Source organism: Nannospalax galili, unplaced genomic scaffold, assembly GCF_000622305.1.
Source record: "Nannospalax galili isolate Female #2095 unplaced genomic scaffold, S.galili_v1.0 scaffold426, whole genome shotgun sequence".
NCBI lineage: Eukaryota > Metazoa > Chordata > Mammalia > Rodentia > Spalacidae > Nannospalax > Nannospalax galili.
In genome coordinates this window covers 975769-994799 of record NW_008354494.1, presented here as the reverse complement: position 1 = coordinate 994799, position 19031 = coordinate 975769, and the positions used below count along the sequence as shown (strand labels likewise).

At 43.6% G+C, this 19031-nt stretch overlaps 1 protein-coding gene across 3 annotated transcripts in view; it reads right to left on the bottom strand.

Annotated features, from left to right (window-relative positions):
• LOC103748885 (synaptotagmin-9) overlaps positions 1 to 19031 on the bottom strand; it is a 254122-nt gene that overhangs the window by 197323 nt on the left and 37768 nt on the right. For all 3 annotated transcript variants that reach the window (XM_029555288.1, XM_008851665.2, XM_008851666.1), the window contains exon 2: positions 1220 to 1571. Coding sequence is in view for 2 of the 3 variants with exons in the window: in XM_008851665.2 (XP_008849887.1) it covers positions 1220 to 1571 (352 nt within the window). In the remaining variant the exon portion in view is untranslated. The remainder of the gene's footprint in view (positions 1 to 1219; positions 1572 to 19031) is intronic.

Below are 19031 nucleotides of genomic sequence, written 5' to 3'. Positions count from 1 at the left end.
AGACCCCAGAGCAGATGCGTGCAAGCCACGGACACCAGCGGAGATGCGTGCAGGCCACGGACCCCAGCGCAGATGCGTGCAGGCCACGGACACCAGCGGAGATGCGTGCAGGCCACGGACCCCAGCGCAGATGCGTGCAGGCCACGGACACCAGCGGAGATGCGTGCAGGCCACGGACCCCAGCGCAGATGCGTGCAGGCCACGGACACCAGCGGAGATGCGTGCAGGCCACGGACCCCAGCGGAGATGCGTGCAGGCCGCGGACCCCAGCGCAGATGCGTGCAGGCCGCGGACCCCAGCACAGATGCGTGCAGGCCACGGACACCAGCGCAGATGCGTGCAGGCCACGGACCCCAGCGCAGATGCGTGCAGGCCGCGGACCCCAGCGCAGATGCGTGCAGGCCGCGGACCCCAGCACAGATGCGTGCAGGCCACGGACACCAGCGCAGATGCGTGCAGGCATGCGTTATCCATTCATCCTCAAAACCGCTTCTGAGTTTGGTACTTTTAATGTTTTTCTTTTAAAGAACAGGAAATGGACACCTATCAAGGTTATATAATTTGCTCAGTGCCACATATGTAAATGAGACCATTTAATTATACCTCAGAGCCCACCAATCATGGCACAGTCATTTGCCTACTGCTTAAGAGCACAATACAGAGAACAGAAACCCCATTCCAGGTAGTCTGCAGGTGCTCCAAAGCCTGGGGATGGGCAGAGACTTCGAGTTACATCGTGGCATCTGAAGCAAGCCTATTTATGATTGCTAGGCTAGGTCTGAGGCACAGTGAACAAATTCAAAAGCTCCAGGAGGACATCAGGGAATAGAGATAAGAGCTCAGATTCTGGTGTTACTTGAACCAGGATTCAAAGGCTGACCTGGATACATCCTAACATATTACCTTGTTAATCTCTTTAAGATTCTCCTACTGTAAACGGAAAATAATAGTATGCATCTCAGAACTGTAAGCTGTACTAAAATAATATGTATATTATATAAAGCTTGTGTACCATACTTGACACGTGGTAACAATGTCAACCATTAATTTTATGGACTTCATGGAAACTAAATGGAGCTCAAGAACGAAGCTCAGCACATGAAGTAGAGTCTTCTCACCTTCATGTATCTGAAACTAAACAGTTACAGGCTCCCCACTAAATCAGTGACCACTGGCAAGGGAGAAGGATAAGGTGAAGGACGGAAGGGGCATCACTGACCGAGCTGACGGTGTTGGCTCTGTGACTTGCCGCTGCACACGGACGCCATGGGCACAGTTCTCCTGGACCCCTGGCTGGTTGGACAGAGGAATGTCAGGGGAAGTGTGACTGATCTTCATGGAGGAGTCAGGGCAAGGTGTGGGTGGGTCTAGGAAGTCCTCACTGTTCTCCTGCTCATTGATCTCTGTGTCCGTGTAGTTAAGAGGGTCTTGGTTGTTGTCTTTGCTACCAGAGAACAGGCCTCGTTCTCGCCACGGAACCCAGCAGAGTTTCCAAGACACGAAGAGAGACACACCAAAGAGGGCAAGACCACAGGCAGTGACCACAAGGGTTAGCAGGCTCACAGAGATATCTGCAAAGAAGCAAAAGCAAAGGTTAGTGTCACTGTGTCCCTCATGTCTACCCACTGCACCGTATAGGCAGAATGACTACCTCATCTGCTCATTCCCGAGGAGCTAATTCTTGGAGGCCAGGCTGGGGTATGTTGTGGGGTCACCTGATGAGAAAATTCAGACACATACCAGAGCACTGGTGAGCAAAGGCAGAGGAGACAGCACTGCATGTAGATTGCATTTATAAACAACAGAAAACAGTGTGTTCACAGACTTCCAGGAATGGGCTCCAAGTTGAATGAGACGCTATCCTACAGGCAACACTAGTCATTAAAGTTTTCTGAGCAGGGAAGTTTTAGCTATCTAAAAACTATCCTGTTGGGGCTGGAGAGATGGCTCGGTGATTAAGAGCACTGGCTGTTCTTACAGAGGACCTGGGTTTGATTCTCAGCACCCACATGGCGGCTAACTAACAACTGCCTGCAACTCCTGTTCCAGGGGAATCCAATGCCTTCTTCTGACCTCCGTGGGCATTGCATGTCATGGGTGCACTTTCACACATGCAGGCAATACCATCATACACATAAAATAAAAACAATAAATAAAAATATTTTTAAAAACTACCCTGTCATCATTAAGAGTCATACAATTTGGGATATAATTACAGCTTCTTTCTGTTATTGATATTAATTTTTAAGTGTCTAAGAAAAACAAAGTTCACGTCTTTAGTGAATTTTATAGCTTTAAGAACACCTGCCACTTACATTTTCAGGACCCAGGACAAACTGTCATAGATTGAGTTTCCCCTGTAGCAGACACTGAGACATGTATTCAAGAACAAGAAGTTTACACACAGAAGATGAACAAAACACAGACAGGGAAAGCAAGAGAAGAGTCAGTATGTGGTGCACCAGCCAGCTGCCACCTTGGGGGAGGCTCCAGGCTAAGCTGCTGGGAAGGATCCATATACCTGTGAGCCATCGCATGTAAGAAGTGACGGTCCTGGGCTACCCCATCCCCTCCTTTCCATTGATTTGAGGGCAGCTCTGCGGCACATTAAATACCCAGCACTTCAGCACTGGGAGGTAGAATAAGATGCAGCAGAGAGAAGAAAATTCCACACTGACATCAATGCTGAGGCCATAGCTGAGGTCAACAGGCAGTCACTTAAGTGCCAAGGGAGAAGGTATATGGTAGGTAATAACTCTGCCTGTATGTGGAACCTGGTCCCATGGCCATGCAGGGTCCCATAGCTAGGCTCCTGGCTTTCAGGGCAGAATCCAACCTCTTCTAGCTTCCTACCCCATGGTCAAGTCTATGAGGCTAAAGCATCAACTTGATGTCACTGCTGGCACCATTATATTAAGGACGCCTCTACACAGCCCTGCTCTACTCAAGCCCCAGGTTTTGCCTCTACTGGCCACCAGTAATACCCACATTGCTTCCACTGAAGTATTCTGAATGTCTACTGTGTGTCAGACAGTGTGCTAGTCTTTGAAGATACAGTGGGATAACAGACTACATAGCTTCAAAGGTTCATATTCTAGAGACAATAGAAATATTTAATCCCAACAAGCATTCTATGACTCATGACAAGCTGGATTCCTGCTAAAGAATGCAGCCACTTAACCTGCTGAGTGAAGGTGGCCTTCTTATTTAAAAATATTCATTTTTTGAGACTTTCATACATGAGTGTTGTATTTGCATTATTTCCACCTCTCCGAGTCTCCCTTCAACTCCTCCCATGTTCCCCTGACTCCTTCTTACTTTCTTGTTTTTCCTGTTTTTGTTACATATACATGCATGTTTATACATATATATATGTGTGTGTGTGTGTACACACACATACACATATGTTCCAGAGTCCATTTAGTGGTGTTCGTGTACACCTGTGTTTAGGGCTCACCACTTAGGATTAGATAACTTCTCAGAGAGCTAGTCCCTGGAGAAAAGTGATTCTCCATCCCTCAGCATCCAATGATTGCCTGTAGCTTTTCATCTTGAGGTGGGATCCCATGAAATTTCCCCTATCACCTTGGTAGGGCAACTGGTTTTGTCATTATGCAGGTCTTGTTAAACAACCATTATGGAGATTTCATTGGTGCAGCTTCCCTATAAAATGTAGAAAGTATTAACTAGTAGTACGTGTCTTGTCCCTCTGGCTCTTACATTCTTTCTGCTCCCTCTTTCTCAATGTTCCCTGAGCCTTAGATGTAGAGGCTACATTGTAGATGTATCACTTAGGGCTGGGCACCTCACAGTCACTCATTCTCCATACCTGACCAGCTGAGGAACTTTGTAATAGTCTCCATCTGTTGCAAAAAGAAACTTCTTTGATGAGCCATGAGAGCTACACTTGTCTGTGAAAAGGAAGATATGTATTTAGAATATAGTAGAACTTACACTGGTCTAGGGAAGTGACAGAAGTAGGTTCTTCTCTAGGGTCTGTGAGTACCTATGTGTGCTTGCCTGTGTTTACTGTACCACACATGAGTTCCCTCCTACTGAACAAGCCTTAATTCCAACTGGACATCTGTTGATAACTCCCAAGGTTGAAGTGCCATTATTGCACCAATAGAGATAATTTGAACATCCATTTTTTTTAGCATGACTGACTCTGAAGGCACTTGATCATTCTTGGGAAATAATAAGACTGTTTCTTCATAAAACTGTTCTTGAGAGAAAGTCAGCTGCCAGGCAGGTGATGGATCAAATGGATCTCTTCTATTCCCTCTAGTCTCTGCACTTGTAGTGAAATAATATTTCTGCTTGAAACACTGGTATTCCTGTCTCAACAAGGGTGAGTGGGTTCAAATCTTTGTCCCTTTTGCCTCTACAAATCCCAATGAAGCAGGATAAGCAATGGGAAATGAGAAATGCCATCATCAATCCATCACTGAATCAGTAACATTAAGGATTTAGTGGAATTATTTTAGGGGGAAAAATCAACTGGTGTTGATTACTTAATATCAATAAGTAAAGGAACACTAATCAAAAATAAAATTAAAAATCCCAGGCACAGGGCCAAGGATGTAACTTAGATGACAGAGTGCTTGCCTAGCATTCATGAGGTCCTAGGTCCAGTCCCTAGAGTGCTAGGTGGTGCACGCATGGTGGTGCATGTCTGTTATCCAGCACTGGTGAACACTGGAGAGGTAGAGGTAGGAGAATCAGGAGTTCAAGGTCATCCTTGGTTACATAATGAGTTGAAGGAAAGCCTGGTATACTTAAGACTTTATCTCAAAAAATTTTAAAAACTCGGGTAGATGGACTGGGGGGGTAGGTAGAATGGTTCATGAAGAAAAGTAACAGGCACAGGCACTAGACACCATGCTTCATAGATTACCAACATCACTGGGGTAGTGGAGAATAAGATGTAACCTCAGGCTCTACTTCGCTGTGACAGCTCACATGGTGCAAACTTCTACAACAGGCAGTATTGCTGGGGCCACTCCAGCTGCCCAAACATTAATCCCACCCCCACCAGTAGACTCTGAACATAAAACAGGCTTCACACAGTGGTAGAATGCCTTAATATATTCTGTACTCCAAATGAGGCAGAACTCCTTCCCTACCAACTCTTAATTACTTCAGCTTTGTTCTGACACTGGCACTGCAAGGTGCCACCTGTAAGGGCTGGAGAAGGGGCACACTGGGAGAAAGTGGGGGTCAGAATTGTGAAGTGCTCACTGTTACTATTTACTGTTCATTCTCCCCTTCCACAACACTCCCCTCCAAGAAACCACTTTAAATCAGAATCCTCTGATGTTGATTCTGAACATGTGAATTGCTCAGTCAATGGAAGATGACCCAACACAGCCCATCCCACTGCAGATCTTGGACCTTGCACAGAAGAACAAGAGCTCTCAGATTAAGGCTGATCTTCCAGACTGTGTCTCCTAAAAAGATTTATGGCATAGGCTTCAAGTTCAGAATGAGGAATAAACTAAACTTGACCCACAGCTGGGGGCAGAGCTGCAAGTGATGGACAGATCCATGGGATCCTAAAGAATTGGCTATTTGAGTCACTAATACTTTAAAGGGATTTGTTGCCCTCAAAAAAAAAACTTGACTAATATATAGGACCATATAAATGACTGTCCAGGGCTGGAGAGATGGCTCAGCAGTTAAGAGCACTGGCTGCTCTTTCAGAGGACCCGGGTTCAATTCCAGCTAACACCTTCTGTAACTCGTTACAGGGGAATCTGATGCCCTCTTCTGACTTCCATGAGTATTGCATGACATGGGTGCACTTACATGCTTGTAGGCAATACACTCATAACACATAAAATAAAAACATTAAAAATAAATAAATTACTGTCCAAAGCTGGGATGCTTTTAAGAGAGAAAAAAGGTTATATTAATAACTACATGGGGATAAGATAGTTAACTAGGATTCTCCAGAGTAAACTAGGACTAAGGAATTGCAATGGGACTGGACAAAATGGCTGTGGTTAAAAGTACTTGCTGTGCAATCACAGGACTAGAGTTTATATCTCAGCGCACATAAAAAGTGGACATCCCAGGCATGCCTATAACCCAGATGGGGGAAGGAGAGAGACTGAAAAAGCACTAGGGCTTCCTGGCTTTCAGTCTAGTTGAGAAAACTTGAGGCCTGGGTTCAAGGAGAGACTGTCACAAAAAAATAAAGTGATAGAGGAAGACACCCAACACCCTCTTCTGATCTCTACACATACACTCTATATACACACACATAGATAAAGAAATTAAGCTTTTTAAAAAAGAATTCAGGATAGGTATGGTGGCACACACTTTCAATCAGCACTCAGGAAGCAGAAGCAGGAGGGTCTGTGAGTTCAAGGCCAGCCTGCTCTACATAGTGAATTCTAGGCCAGTTAGGGCTCAAATAGGACCCTGCCTCAACCAAAATGATAAGCAGGCATAGTGGTGCATGCATGTAATTCCAGCACTTGGGAGGCTGAAGCAGGAGGATCACCACAGTTACAAAACAGTGTTGTCTATACAGCAGGTTGCAGGCCGGTCAAGGTTATATAGTGAGATACTGTGTAAAAACAAACAAATAAATCCCACATGAGTGCTGAACTCATTGGTTTAATACAGCATTACCTCCCAGGGTTCCACTTGGCATAGACAACATGTCAAATAAATTAATAAATTGAAGCCTTGGCCTGCTTTTACTAGTAATCAGGCTCTGACCCAGTTCAATAAGGATTCCACCTTGCTAAATGACTTCTAGGCCACGCATTCCAAAAACATCTTGCTCGTAAGTCCAGTCATGGAGTTAGTGCACAAAGGAGAGAGCTCAATCATCTCAACACCAAATGCTGAGCATCTGAAAGAATGCCTGGGATAGAGTCCGCATTCAGTAATGATGAATGAAGCCCATCTGCAGAGCACCACAGCCCCCTGCTATGTCAACCTTGAACTATGAAATGATAGGCTGTGGATGTGTGATGGCTAATCTTGCCTGTCAACTTGACTAGATCTGGAATTAAATAAAATGAGACTTTCTTGATTGGATCATTTGAAGCTGGAAGACCCACCCTAAATGTGGGCGTGACTTTATAAAAGGTCAGGGCTGAAGGGAGCTTTTCTTTCTGTCAGCTTGCCTTCTCTCTCACTGGTGAGTTCATCTTGCTGCTATGGTGTTCCTTCACTGATAGTAGAACCAACATCTTGGGATTCCCACATAGACTGAAGAGCAGACCTCCAGGAATCCTTTAGACCTTCAGCACCAGATTGGGATTGCTGACATATCCAGCCTCATGGACTTCATTCTACCAGATTCTCAGCCTCTCCAGTGTGGTAGCCATTGTTGGGCTACTCGGACTCTATCCTCTAAACTAAGCTAATAAATCCATATACATATGTTCATATATGTTTATATAATGAATGTATATTATATATATGTTTATATAATGAATATATATATTCATTTTATCAGTTCTGTTTCTTTAGAGAACCCTGACTAACACAACCTGTAAACTGTGGGGGTTGCAAGAGTCTTACAGATTCATAGTCTGATAGATTTTTGTGCATACAATAATTTCAAATAGCAAGACTGAAGTTTTCATATTCACACAAAGACACCATGTGAGTTTGTAGTGCTTCTGAGTATCTGCCAGGAAAAACCAATGGAGGCCTCAGCAGCCACAGTGTAATCACCTGCATGTCTGTTACCAGTAACTCAATATGCCCTCTAGACACCACATTTACGCTTTTTTTCTCTTGTAAATCACTAAGGCCATTTCCACTTCCTCAGACCCATGACCTCAGCAAAAGGGAGAGGAGAAGTTAGCCTAGAATCACAGTGGTTTTATTCAGAGGGAGAGGAAATATTTCTTAAATTAGGTGGCAGGTACATGGTCATTTGCTTCATTATTAAGCTTTAGATTACATATATTCATTACATATATCCATTAGCATTTATGGCATATTTCAAAGTACAAACTGAAAAGAATAATGACAATAAAATATAATGAGATAATTTTTCCAAAGAATCTGAACAGTGTAATTGGTCTTTTTGTCCATAGGTCAAAGAAATAATTAGATGGTGATTCATGGCTTAAAGGTGGCAAATGATCCATTTATGAACCACATCCCTGGAGGTGCTGCAGCCAGGCAGGGTGGGGACCGGTGGGTGGTGGTGGCTGCATATGAACATGTAGCAAGGGCTCTGTGGCACTAGGGAGAAGATGGAGTGCAATGCCCTGCAACTGGATCCTATCTATGTGCCTGACACACTGTCACAGTGGGTCCCTGCACACCAGACCCAACACTGGGACACTGCCCTCAGCAACATCCTAACTAGACATGTATAATTCTAAAGGATATCTGCAAACTTTAAAAAGTGGCAATGGCTAGGCATGGTGGCACACGCCCGTAGTCCCAGCACTTGGGAGGCAGAGGCAGGCGGATCTCGCAGGCGGATCTCTCTGAGTTCAAGGCCTGCCTGGTCTACACAGTGAGTTCCAGGCCAGCTGGGGCGACAGGGAGACCCTGTCTCAAAAAGACCAAAAAAAAAAAAAAAAAGAAAAAAAAAATGCGGCAATGTTGACCAATGAGTGAAAAGACTGAACATCTATCTATTCATTACACAAGGACCCCCTCAACTTAGAGGGCCAGAAAGAATAAATAGACTAAAATAAAAATCAGGGAACCAAAGGGGCAGATCAGCAGCTCAAAACACAACAACCAAGCTGAGCCATCAGAGTAAATGGCCCATGACGCAAAACAAATTAAAGCAAGAGGCAAATTAATTTGTGCACTGAGATTTATGAAATAACAGTTAGAGTAAAAAATATGGCTGCAGCAAAACCAGGAAGAGGCACTCTTGAGATCCCATCTGATCTAGAAATAAAATAAGACAACAGACAAAAAAAAAAAAATTCTGTAGCCATAAAGTTAAGGAACTTGATTGAATATAAACCAAAAACAACAACAAAACCCCCAAACTCAGGAAATAAAAACAAAGATAGAAGAAGACGTTTATCCCCAGGAGATTCAATAATTAAAGTTATAAAAAAGATTAAGACATAGAAAATGAAGGAAGAAATCAAAGGGGTTGAAAGTTTCAATTTCCTAGAACTGAGCAACAAGCAGGTAGAGAGATCCACTGGGCACCGGTACTAAAGTAATACCACCTTAGAATTGTTACTGTGAAATTTAAAAACAAGGGTTAGAAAAAGTCACAAAACTTAAAAATAAAAACTCAGGAGCTGGAGAGATGGCACAGTCAGTAGAGAGCTGGCCATGAAAGCATGATGACCCGCATTCAGAGTCAGCACACATGTAAAAGCTGGGTGTGGTCAGCTCGTCTGCAACCGAAGTGCTGGGTGGTACAGGTGGGATCCCCAGACCTCACTGGCCAGCCAGCCTAACTGAACAGGTGAGCTCCAGGTTCAGTTAGGGAGATCCTGTCTCCAAGATAAGGGGGAGAGCAATAGTAGAGGGCAATCAACACCAACCTTTTGTCTATGCACACACAAGATCACAGACACAGACACACACACAGACACACACACACACACACACATGCATGCACACACCTGCACACACAGGCTCTAAACCTGTACGTACATATACTGCATACACACACAAATAATAAGTGAAACGCAAAGAAATTAGGACCATATGAGACTTGTCAGAAACTATTCAGTGACATAATACATACAAATGTCTGAGAGGAAATACAAACAATATTATACCCACCTTAGAATTTGTTAAGTGTGTAAAGGTTGCAAAAAAGCCAAAATAAAACCCATGTTTAGACTGCAAGAAGGGAGAAGGGCTACTTTACATGCATGTATCATGGAAGCCGCTCCGGAAATGACCAGAGGGAATGAATATGAGACAGCATATTTAAGAAAAATTGTACTCAACTCAGAAGATCTGTAAAAGAGATCCAGCACAGGAAATGGGCAACGGACCCAAAGAAGAGCCAGTCTACCTATAGCCATTACCTGATTAGACATCAAAATCACTACCCAGGTAGCAAATGTGTGAAACAAGAACATGTGAACGGGAAACCTAGTGCTATTATGGATTATTAATGACCTGTAAATACAACCACTGTCCTGTGGTTATGTTTCATTGGCACATGAAGAAACATTACAGGTGAAATAATGCCTGGAATTTGCTTCAAAATATAGACGAACAAACACTGGCTATGAATTGATTTCTAAAAGGTGGAGTTTATTACATCATTCTCTAATTTTGAATACCTGATAATTTCCTACAGGAATATAAATTTTTTAAAAAATGTTTTGGTAGAGGGAAAATGTTGATCTCTGACTTCAACCTTAGACATTCTTATTTAATAGGTCTTGGATGAGGTCCAAAATCTCCATTTTTAACAAGGATCTCAAATCTCAGATGAATCTGATTTCATCATGTGTGTATGTGCATGTGTGTGTTCAGAACATATGATACTTTTCTGACCCTAAGAAAATTGTGTCTTTGGAACCTAATACAGATAACACCGGGAAATTTTGTTAGGAAATTAGGCCATGGAGAATTTGAGGATATCACATGCTGCCTTGCAGGGAAAGTGTAATAGAATTAGACAGAGGAAACAGGCAAGACCGAACAGCTCTGATGATGGGATGCTAAGCATTTCAGGGAACTGAACCAACGAGGAAATTTTGTATTAGATTAAATCCTCAGCATCATCCAGTAAGTGTGCGTGTGTGTGTATGTGTGTGTGTGTGTGTGTATTTGGTTTTTTGAGAAAGGGTCTTATTATGTAGCCCTGGGTCACCTAGAATTCACTATGTAGACCAGGCTGGCCAGGAACTCACAGAGCCCCACCTGCCTCGGTCTCCTGAGTGCTGGGATTAAAGGTTATGTGTTACCATACCCGGCTCATCCAGTGTATTTAAAGTGAGGATTCCTTTACCAACTGTGTTTATGTGACTATATTTAATACTTCAGTTTATATGTTAATTTAAACTTTAAACAGTGGGAATTTACTTTTACAGGCTAAAAGACATTACTATGAACCTAAAACTGCTCTAGAAACAGTCTATTGAAACAAAAATGAAGATGAGGAAGAGAAGGGTGAGGAGGAAGAGTGTTGAATTCAAACATCCCAGCCCTCTGGAGGTATCAAGTGAGGGAGACTTAGCTCCACACCTTAGGGGGCTAGAGGGACTCTCTGAGAAGCATGATGCATAGGGAGGATGTAAATGAACTCAGGTTAAAATGAAATGTTTTGATGTCAAAATGCAGGAAATGCATTAATGAGAAGATATTACTGTATAGTTACATTGTGGATACCACAGCACAGCAGATATAAGCACAGAGTCTCAAATCACACAGTCAAGGTTTGTGTCTCTGAGATGGACGTGGTGGCACACCTGTAATCTCAGCATGCAGGACATGCTAGAAAGAAGCAGGAGGATCAGGAGTTCAAGGATATCATCAGCTACACAGCAAGTTCAAGGTCAATCCCAGCTACATGAAACTCTGACTCCAACAGCAGCAGCAGCAATAACACAAGCTATGTATCAACATTAACTGCATAACCTTAGATAAAATTCTCTGTACCTTCATTTGACATAGCAATGATGGGATTACAATGGTCTCTGCATCTTAGTGTTGTATGTCATGACTATTTAGAAACTTACTGGTGCTAGGGCTGGGGAGATGGCTCGAGAGTGCTTGCAGTGCAAGCATGTGAACCTAAGTTCAAATCCCCTGCAGCAACATAAAAAAAAGTCGGGCATGGATGCAAATGTCTGTAACCCTAGTAGTAGGGTGTTGCATAGGACTGTCCTCTGACTGGCAAACTATGGACAGACACCTTCTTCCCAACCCTGGTTGTACCCACTTGCTTAGGATCACCACCAACTTGTTGATTGTTGATCCTCCTCAAGAAAGGAGGGGCAGGGAGAGTCTGCCACGCCTCCCTACCAACCATTTGGTCCTAGTTGCACAAAGGGGAGGGACTAAGGGTGTATAAACAGTATATAAGGCCTGTCCTATCATAAGCTAGTTCTATTGTTAGATTTTGAAAGCCTTGAGACATTTAGTTTCACTAGTTCACAACTGGAAGAGCAGTTTGCCTCAGGATGAATCATATGTTGAGTTCTACCCGTATCTGAGTTGAATGATATTCAGAAGGTATTTTGGATTTTAGAATTTAGAATCAATGCTTAGACAAGGTAAAAATTGGGAGGTGGGGCTGGAGAGATGGCTCAGTGGTTAAGAGCACTGACTGCTCTTGCAGAGGACCTGGGTTCAATTCCCAGCACCCACATAGCAGCTATGAATCGTCCTTAACTCCAGTTCCAGGGGAATTTGAAGCCCTCTTCTGACCTCTGCTGCATTGCACAACACAGGTGCACACACATACGTACAGGCAATATACTCATAAAATAATAAAATATTTTTAAAAGTTGAGAGGCTTTGGAGATGTAATGAAGGTATATTACAAGTGAAAAGATATGGACTTTAGGGGACTCAGAGTGTAATTCCACAGGCTGAATATTTTTGTCTCCTCAAATTTCATATATTAATAAGGCCAAGTGGGGTGGGAGGTATTTGTCTGTGATCTTAGCACCTGAGGGGTAGAACCAGGAGGACAAGAAGTTCATGGTCATCTTTGGCTACATAGCAAGTTTAAGCCAGTCTGGGCCACATAAGACCCTATCTAAAAACAAAAAGCGAAATTCATGGATTGAAATCCTCACCCCAATGATAATGGTGATGGTATTAGAAGGTGGGGCTTTGGGGAGGTGCTGAGAGCATTGCCCTTGTAACAAGACATCCCCCTCCACACCCAGAGAGTTCCTATCCCCTCTCTGAGCTAAGAGATGGCCATCTGTGAACCAGGAAGCAGACACTCAACAGATATCAAATCTGATGGTACCCTGGACTAGTTCCCAACATCTAGAACTGTGGAACACAAATGTATGCCGTTAATAAGCTACCTGGTCAGTGGTAGTCTGTTACCACAGCCTGGACTAACTCGGACAGATGAGAAGTAAGCCAAGTGCTACATATAACCACTTCTCACACAAGACCAAACCCAGGTCACTGTTTATGTTTTCAAAAGATCACCAGGAGGAAAGAACACCCAGGACTCCTCTCTGTGTTTATGTGTGTTGCATCAGTCAACACTTACTCAAATGTCCACAGTAACTAGGAAAGAGCTTGCAAATTCCAAGAGACCTAACTAAACCCCACCTCACACCATTTATACTTCCTGACCACGAGTAAGTCACTGCCTCATGATGGTTCTCTAAAGGGCCTGGACATGGCACTCACATAATGTGTCTCTTGTGAAACTGCCAACGGACCTTGAACTCAGCAGATTGTTCTGTCTAGGGCTGAAGTCATGATAATAGTTACCATTAGTGACTACAAGTCAGAGTGCTATCTAACTGGAGGCTACAATTTAGGGCCATTCCTGCTTTTTATTCCTGCAGCAGACAGGAGGTTCTCTTAGCACTTGCTCATGGTGAAAATTGCAAAGATTAAGGAGCATTAACTCAGGCCTGCAGGGACCCCTTATTAAGGTACTGAGCCAGGTAAACAGAGCACACGGCTGCCTTAACTCTGAGAAGCCCACAAAGTGAGTAAAATGAATCAGAACATGGACCCCGGCAAATGCCATCAACTTCATTTTTTCTATGACTAATGTCAAGCGAGGAACATCTGCAGAGGACTATGTCTGCAGATCTTTCCTCAGAAGACTACCTTAATGGGTCTACCTGTATAACTAAGCAGCTGGCCTAAAATTAGCATGGAGAAGCTATTCTGTTGTACGTTTAGTCGGCAGAGTGCCCTTCATGGGTGTGACCAGCTCTTTTTCACACCAACTGCCACCGCTGCCCAGCCAGATGAGGTTGCTCACAGGCCACTGTCAGAAGCGCTCAGGCCCAGGCTGTAGGACTTGTGTCTCATGTCTTATCTCCAAAGCCTGAGCCTCTGCTGCCTGCCAACAGGAAGACTCACGGCCAGCTATCGTGCTTGTGCTTCCACTCTCTTCTTACCTGCTCTCTCCTGTAACTGATTGGGAGAACAATCTATTTAGAGTAAGATATTTTACTCCTCACTTAGTTGGAATGCTTGTGGAAGCTACAGTTTTGCTTTTGTTGTGTTTGGAGACAGAGTCTTGTTATGTAGCTCTGGTTGGCCTGAAACCATGTTAACCAGGCTGCTATGCCCCTGCGTTTTTATATCTTGGGATTCTGGCCTAAGTAGGATAAAAGGGAAACACTAGGATGTGCTAGGATTAGCGGGAAATAATAGAAAATTATCCTTTTGCAGATGATTTAAAACAATGAGGAACATCTGCCTGAGAGGTAAGAGTAAACATTTTGAAACACAACTCAGGAACATGTGGATACAAAGGACAGGCCAAAGGGGTCAACAATGCTCATAGGTGTCCACAGGAAGTAACATGCCCACCACTAGACACATGGTGTTCAGTTGTTACCCACTGGAAGACTACGGCTGCCTACAGTATCTACGGTCATTTCTCACCTCCATGGTGGGGAGAAATTCCTCCTTCCCTGGCTCTGCACCTGCATCTGCATAACAACTTATCTCTGTGCTTCTGTCCTATTTCCCGGTATTCTGTTAAGCCCAGCCCTGCTGCACTGGCCCAATAATTTACACCTCCCAGAGGGCCCTTTCCAAACTTTTTCATTTGGAATTCTTTACAAGGCAAGATCTGGTCTCACTTTGATTCAATTTCTGTTTAAATCTCCCATCTACCCTGTGAAACAAGATCAAAAGACTGCTGACAACCACCATTACAAGCCAGTATTTAGAAACATCTTACAGAGCAATGCATGCTGTGGGACCGCCTCTTCCCTCATGGATCTTCATGAGGAGCCACGTTTCCCTAAATGATCCCCCTCTCTCCTCTCACCCCTTCTCCATTCAGCAGGTAAGTGTACTGTTTGGTTAGAAAGCTCAGACTCAGTCTGGCCCCCTCCCTCGTGTCTGGCGTCTGCCCACCTGCACAGGGAATAGTATAATGCTGGGAAGTGTGTTTGGGTCTGGATCCCAGAGTTAGGCAGGCTTTCCCTTCAGGTCCTTCTTCAGACAGATAGACACCTTCAGCAGAGCCTTGACCCTCAGATATTTGGCCTTGCTGAAAGCAGATCTGTGGACGTACTCTCTGCTGCCTGGGCTGATGCTGGTGTGGGCAGAGACTCCCAGGCGTCTACCAGTAAGAATGAAGTTCCATGAGAGAATTTCTTTCACAGTACAAAAGTTGAACAAGACACGTAAATATGAGGAACCTACCTGCAGACTGAGGGCAGACTTGTCTTAAGCACATGTGAGATAGTCCCCCAGAGTCTTCTAATATTTCTTGAAAGAGAGCAGCACAACTCCTGGTGAGTCCCAGGGAATTTTGGAGACAATCTGCAAGCTGTTTGGGTTTTACACACCTTATGGTTCTGATTCCAAAATATTTTTTTTCTTAAAAATTAAAAACTTTAAAAAAACCCTATGATCACAAGACTCCTAATTTGCTCATGATGTTCTTTGCAGTCAAAGGTCTTGTAACAATTGATTTTGAAACGCTCTCCTCATATCTATTTTAACTCTTTCAGTAGGGAACGCTGGAAGTCCCCTCACCATTCCAAACCCATTGTCCTCCATCCCCTTCCCTGCGTTAGGTCATTCCAGCTTGACCTTTATGAATTATGTCACAGGCCTCACAGGCCTTTTATTCTCATTGAGTCCAGCCAGTGGGAGGCCCTGGTGGAAAACCGTGGGCACCAGGAGAGGCCAGTTAAGGCGTTTATTCCCCTAGCTGTCTTCTTGTTGCTGCCTATTACATGTTACAGTCCCTCTGCTGCAAGCCACTGCTCTTCTGAGTTCTTTTCTGCTATGGGTGGTGACAACTGCCTTCCATTATTGGCCCTGCAGTATTGTATCCTTTGCTGGGTCCCCCGAATCTCACCCTTCATTATGCAGGAAGTCCTTGTATTATATGCCCCTTAAATTACCCAGTTCGATCATGTCACCAGCTTCCCCTGGGGCCCAGACACTGTAGTTAGCCATTTCCTATCCTGGGCCTTACCTCTAGCTCCCTGGGTAATGCTGGGGAGGCTGTACTGTTATTTGTCTTGAGAGTTCTAATATACAAAACAAGATGCATTGAGATGGAAGAATGTTCCGGATCTTATATTCTCAAAGGGAGTGAGAATTTCATCTCTAAGAGTCTTCTACAACCCAGCACGGTGTCAGTATACAAGATATACTCTATGTTTAATCAGTGATAAAATTATAAGCTATGGATCATTTCCATTTTATATCCATTCTTATTCCACTAAAAATGCATTTAAGGAGAGGGAAATTATAAAGACTCTGTATGAATTTAAGTATATACAGGGAGTGCTACCACTAATATTACTTGTTCAGGTTGGACATAGTGAGGAGGTATCACTGGCAGCAGGCCAGATTATGGGCAGGTCAGGCATGAACAGGAAGCCAATCCAAGGAAACCACAGAGCAACATGAGAGGAAAGAAAAACCAATGTGCTTTAGAACAGCTGAGACATTTCTTGGTCATATACCAATCATTTGATTAATAATATTGCTAGTGAAAAGTGAGTGATTTAAAAGATACTGTCTGTATTTCAGTAGCATGAATATTGCTAAAGGAAAATTGACTTCATAGAATTTTTGAAAGTTGATAGTCAAATGCAAAGACACAAGAGCTCATGCTTTTTTAAAATTTTTTATTTATTTTTATTTTATGTGTATGCGTGTACTGCCTGCATATAGGTAAGTGAACCCATGTTGTGCAATGCCCACAGAGGTCAGAAGAGGCTGTCAGATCCCCTGGAACTGGAGTTACTAACAATTGTTAGTTGCCATGTGGGTGCTGGGATTTGAACCCGGGTCTTCTGCAAGAACAACCAGTGCTCTTGACTGCTGAGAGCTTATGCTTTTAACCAGTTACTAAGAATCTAAGTCTACATCATGCTTTAGCAATGGCAGGTCTATAAGCCAGAGCTACATTTGCATGTGGGATATAGAAGTCCACAGTGGCACAGGGTTATAGGTTGGAACAGTGTGTGGCTTTTAGCCTCACACCAGGGTTCAAACCAGATGAAAAGTATAAGGAGGAATGTGAAGGGAGTCTTCTGTCTCTGACTCTCAGAAGTATTTCTCAGGAGTTCTTCCAAGGTTGGTCTTGGCTACAGGAGCGGGGCTACTTGAAGATATCAGCGTTCTCTAAGATCTCATTTCTCTAGGGTCTTCTGGATAGGTCACAGTGCCTCTGCTTACATAACATCTTCAGTAGAGGCAGCTCAGTACAGTGTGCTGTGAAGTTAGTAAATTATGTCTGTCTCCATGGCCATGTTCCTTCTGTAGATGTTATATAAAGTCTTAAATAATCAGAGAAGACTAGACTGAAATATTGTATATCATTTTCATTGTGATGAACAAGACAGTTAAGATTCCATTACCACTCTTAACTCTAACAGGAAGACATAAGGATACCAGCTATTCCTAAAATGTTCTACTGAGACCTGTCTTCCACAAGCTACAGGCATTCTGCATAACAGGCAGTAGGCTGAGCTACAGCCATGAACAAGAAATTATGCTTTTTCCTAAGATACTGCCACACTCTTACTTCCTTTTAAAGCAGGGAGTTGTTTTGTACTTATTTTATATTGTAGTAATATACTCATAAAATGTACTGTAATGGCTAATCTGGTTGTCACTTTGACATACCCGGGAAGAGGGAACTTCAATTGAGAAATTTCCTTCATCCGATTGGCCTGTGGACATGTCTGTGGGGCATTTTGTGGCTGCTAATTGACGTAGGAGGGCCCAGCTCACTGTATGCACTACCATCCTTAGGCAGGTGGGCCTGAGCTGTATAGAAAATGTAGCTGAACATAAGCCAGGGCATAAGCCAGTAAGCAACATTCCTCAGTTTCTGCTTCAAGCTCCTATCTTGAACTCCTGCCCTGACTTCCCTCAACGACTATCACCTGTAAGATGAAATACACACTTTCTTCCCCAAGTTGTTTTTTGTCACAATGTTTGCCAGAGCAAGAGAAAGCAAATATGACACCTACTATTCTAAACATCTTTTAATTTGTGTATTATTTTTATTTTACGTGTATGAGTGTAATGCCTGAATGTAAGCAGGTGCACCTGTGTCTGGTGACGCCTGAGGAGGTCAGAAGGGGGCATGAGATCCCCTAAAACTGGAGTTACAGATGGTTGTTAGCTGCCACGTGGGTGCTGGGAATCAAACCCAGGTCCTCTGTGAGTCCACTCAGTTCTCTTAATCACTGAGTCATCTCTCCAGCCCCAATATTATAAACATCTTAAAGTATATAGCCCTGTAACGGTAAGTGTATTCACTGTTAGACTACTGCCACTTCTATTTCCAGAACTTTTTCATCATTCCATACTGACTATGATAAACCAAGTATTTCATTTCATTTGAATCAAAGTTACAAGAGTTTTGTTTTGTAAAAGTGTAGAGAGAACTAGAACCAAAGACCAAAGGCAGAATGTCAAGGTGCTGCACAAACACAGCATAAAGAAAACGGTCTGGGGCACAACCCACATGATGGTCTGGAATGTGAGGTAGGGAGTGGTGTGGGAACAGAAACAGGTGTTGGCCAATAGTCTCCAGATCCTCTGACCCTGGATGGAAATGTGCTCTCCCAAGATTACACAGAAGCATCCCATGTCATGAGCCATTCAAGCAGTGTTGCCATGAGACACTATCCAAAGAAGGGCTTGATTTTTAAGAGCTCTCTACACACCATGTACCTGAGCACTGCAAACAAAAACAATGAAGACTCCCCTACAACAGCAGCAGAGGGCAGGGTTTTTACAGACAAAGGAGTGGAACAAACTGAAGAGGTATCACTGGCAGTAGGCCAGATTATGGGCAGGTCAGGCACAAACAGGAAGCCAATCCAAGGAAATCATGGAGCATCATGAGAGGAAAGAAAAATCAAGAGCAGCATAGATGAGACAGTATGTGGAAAGCTGGCGGC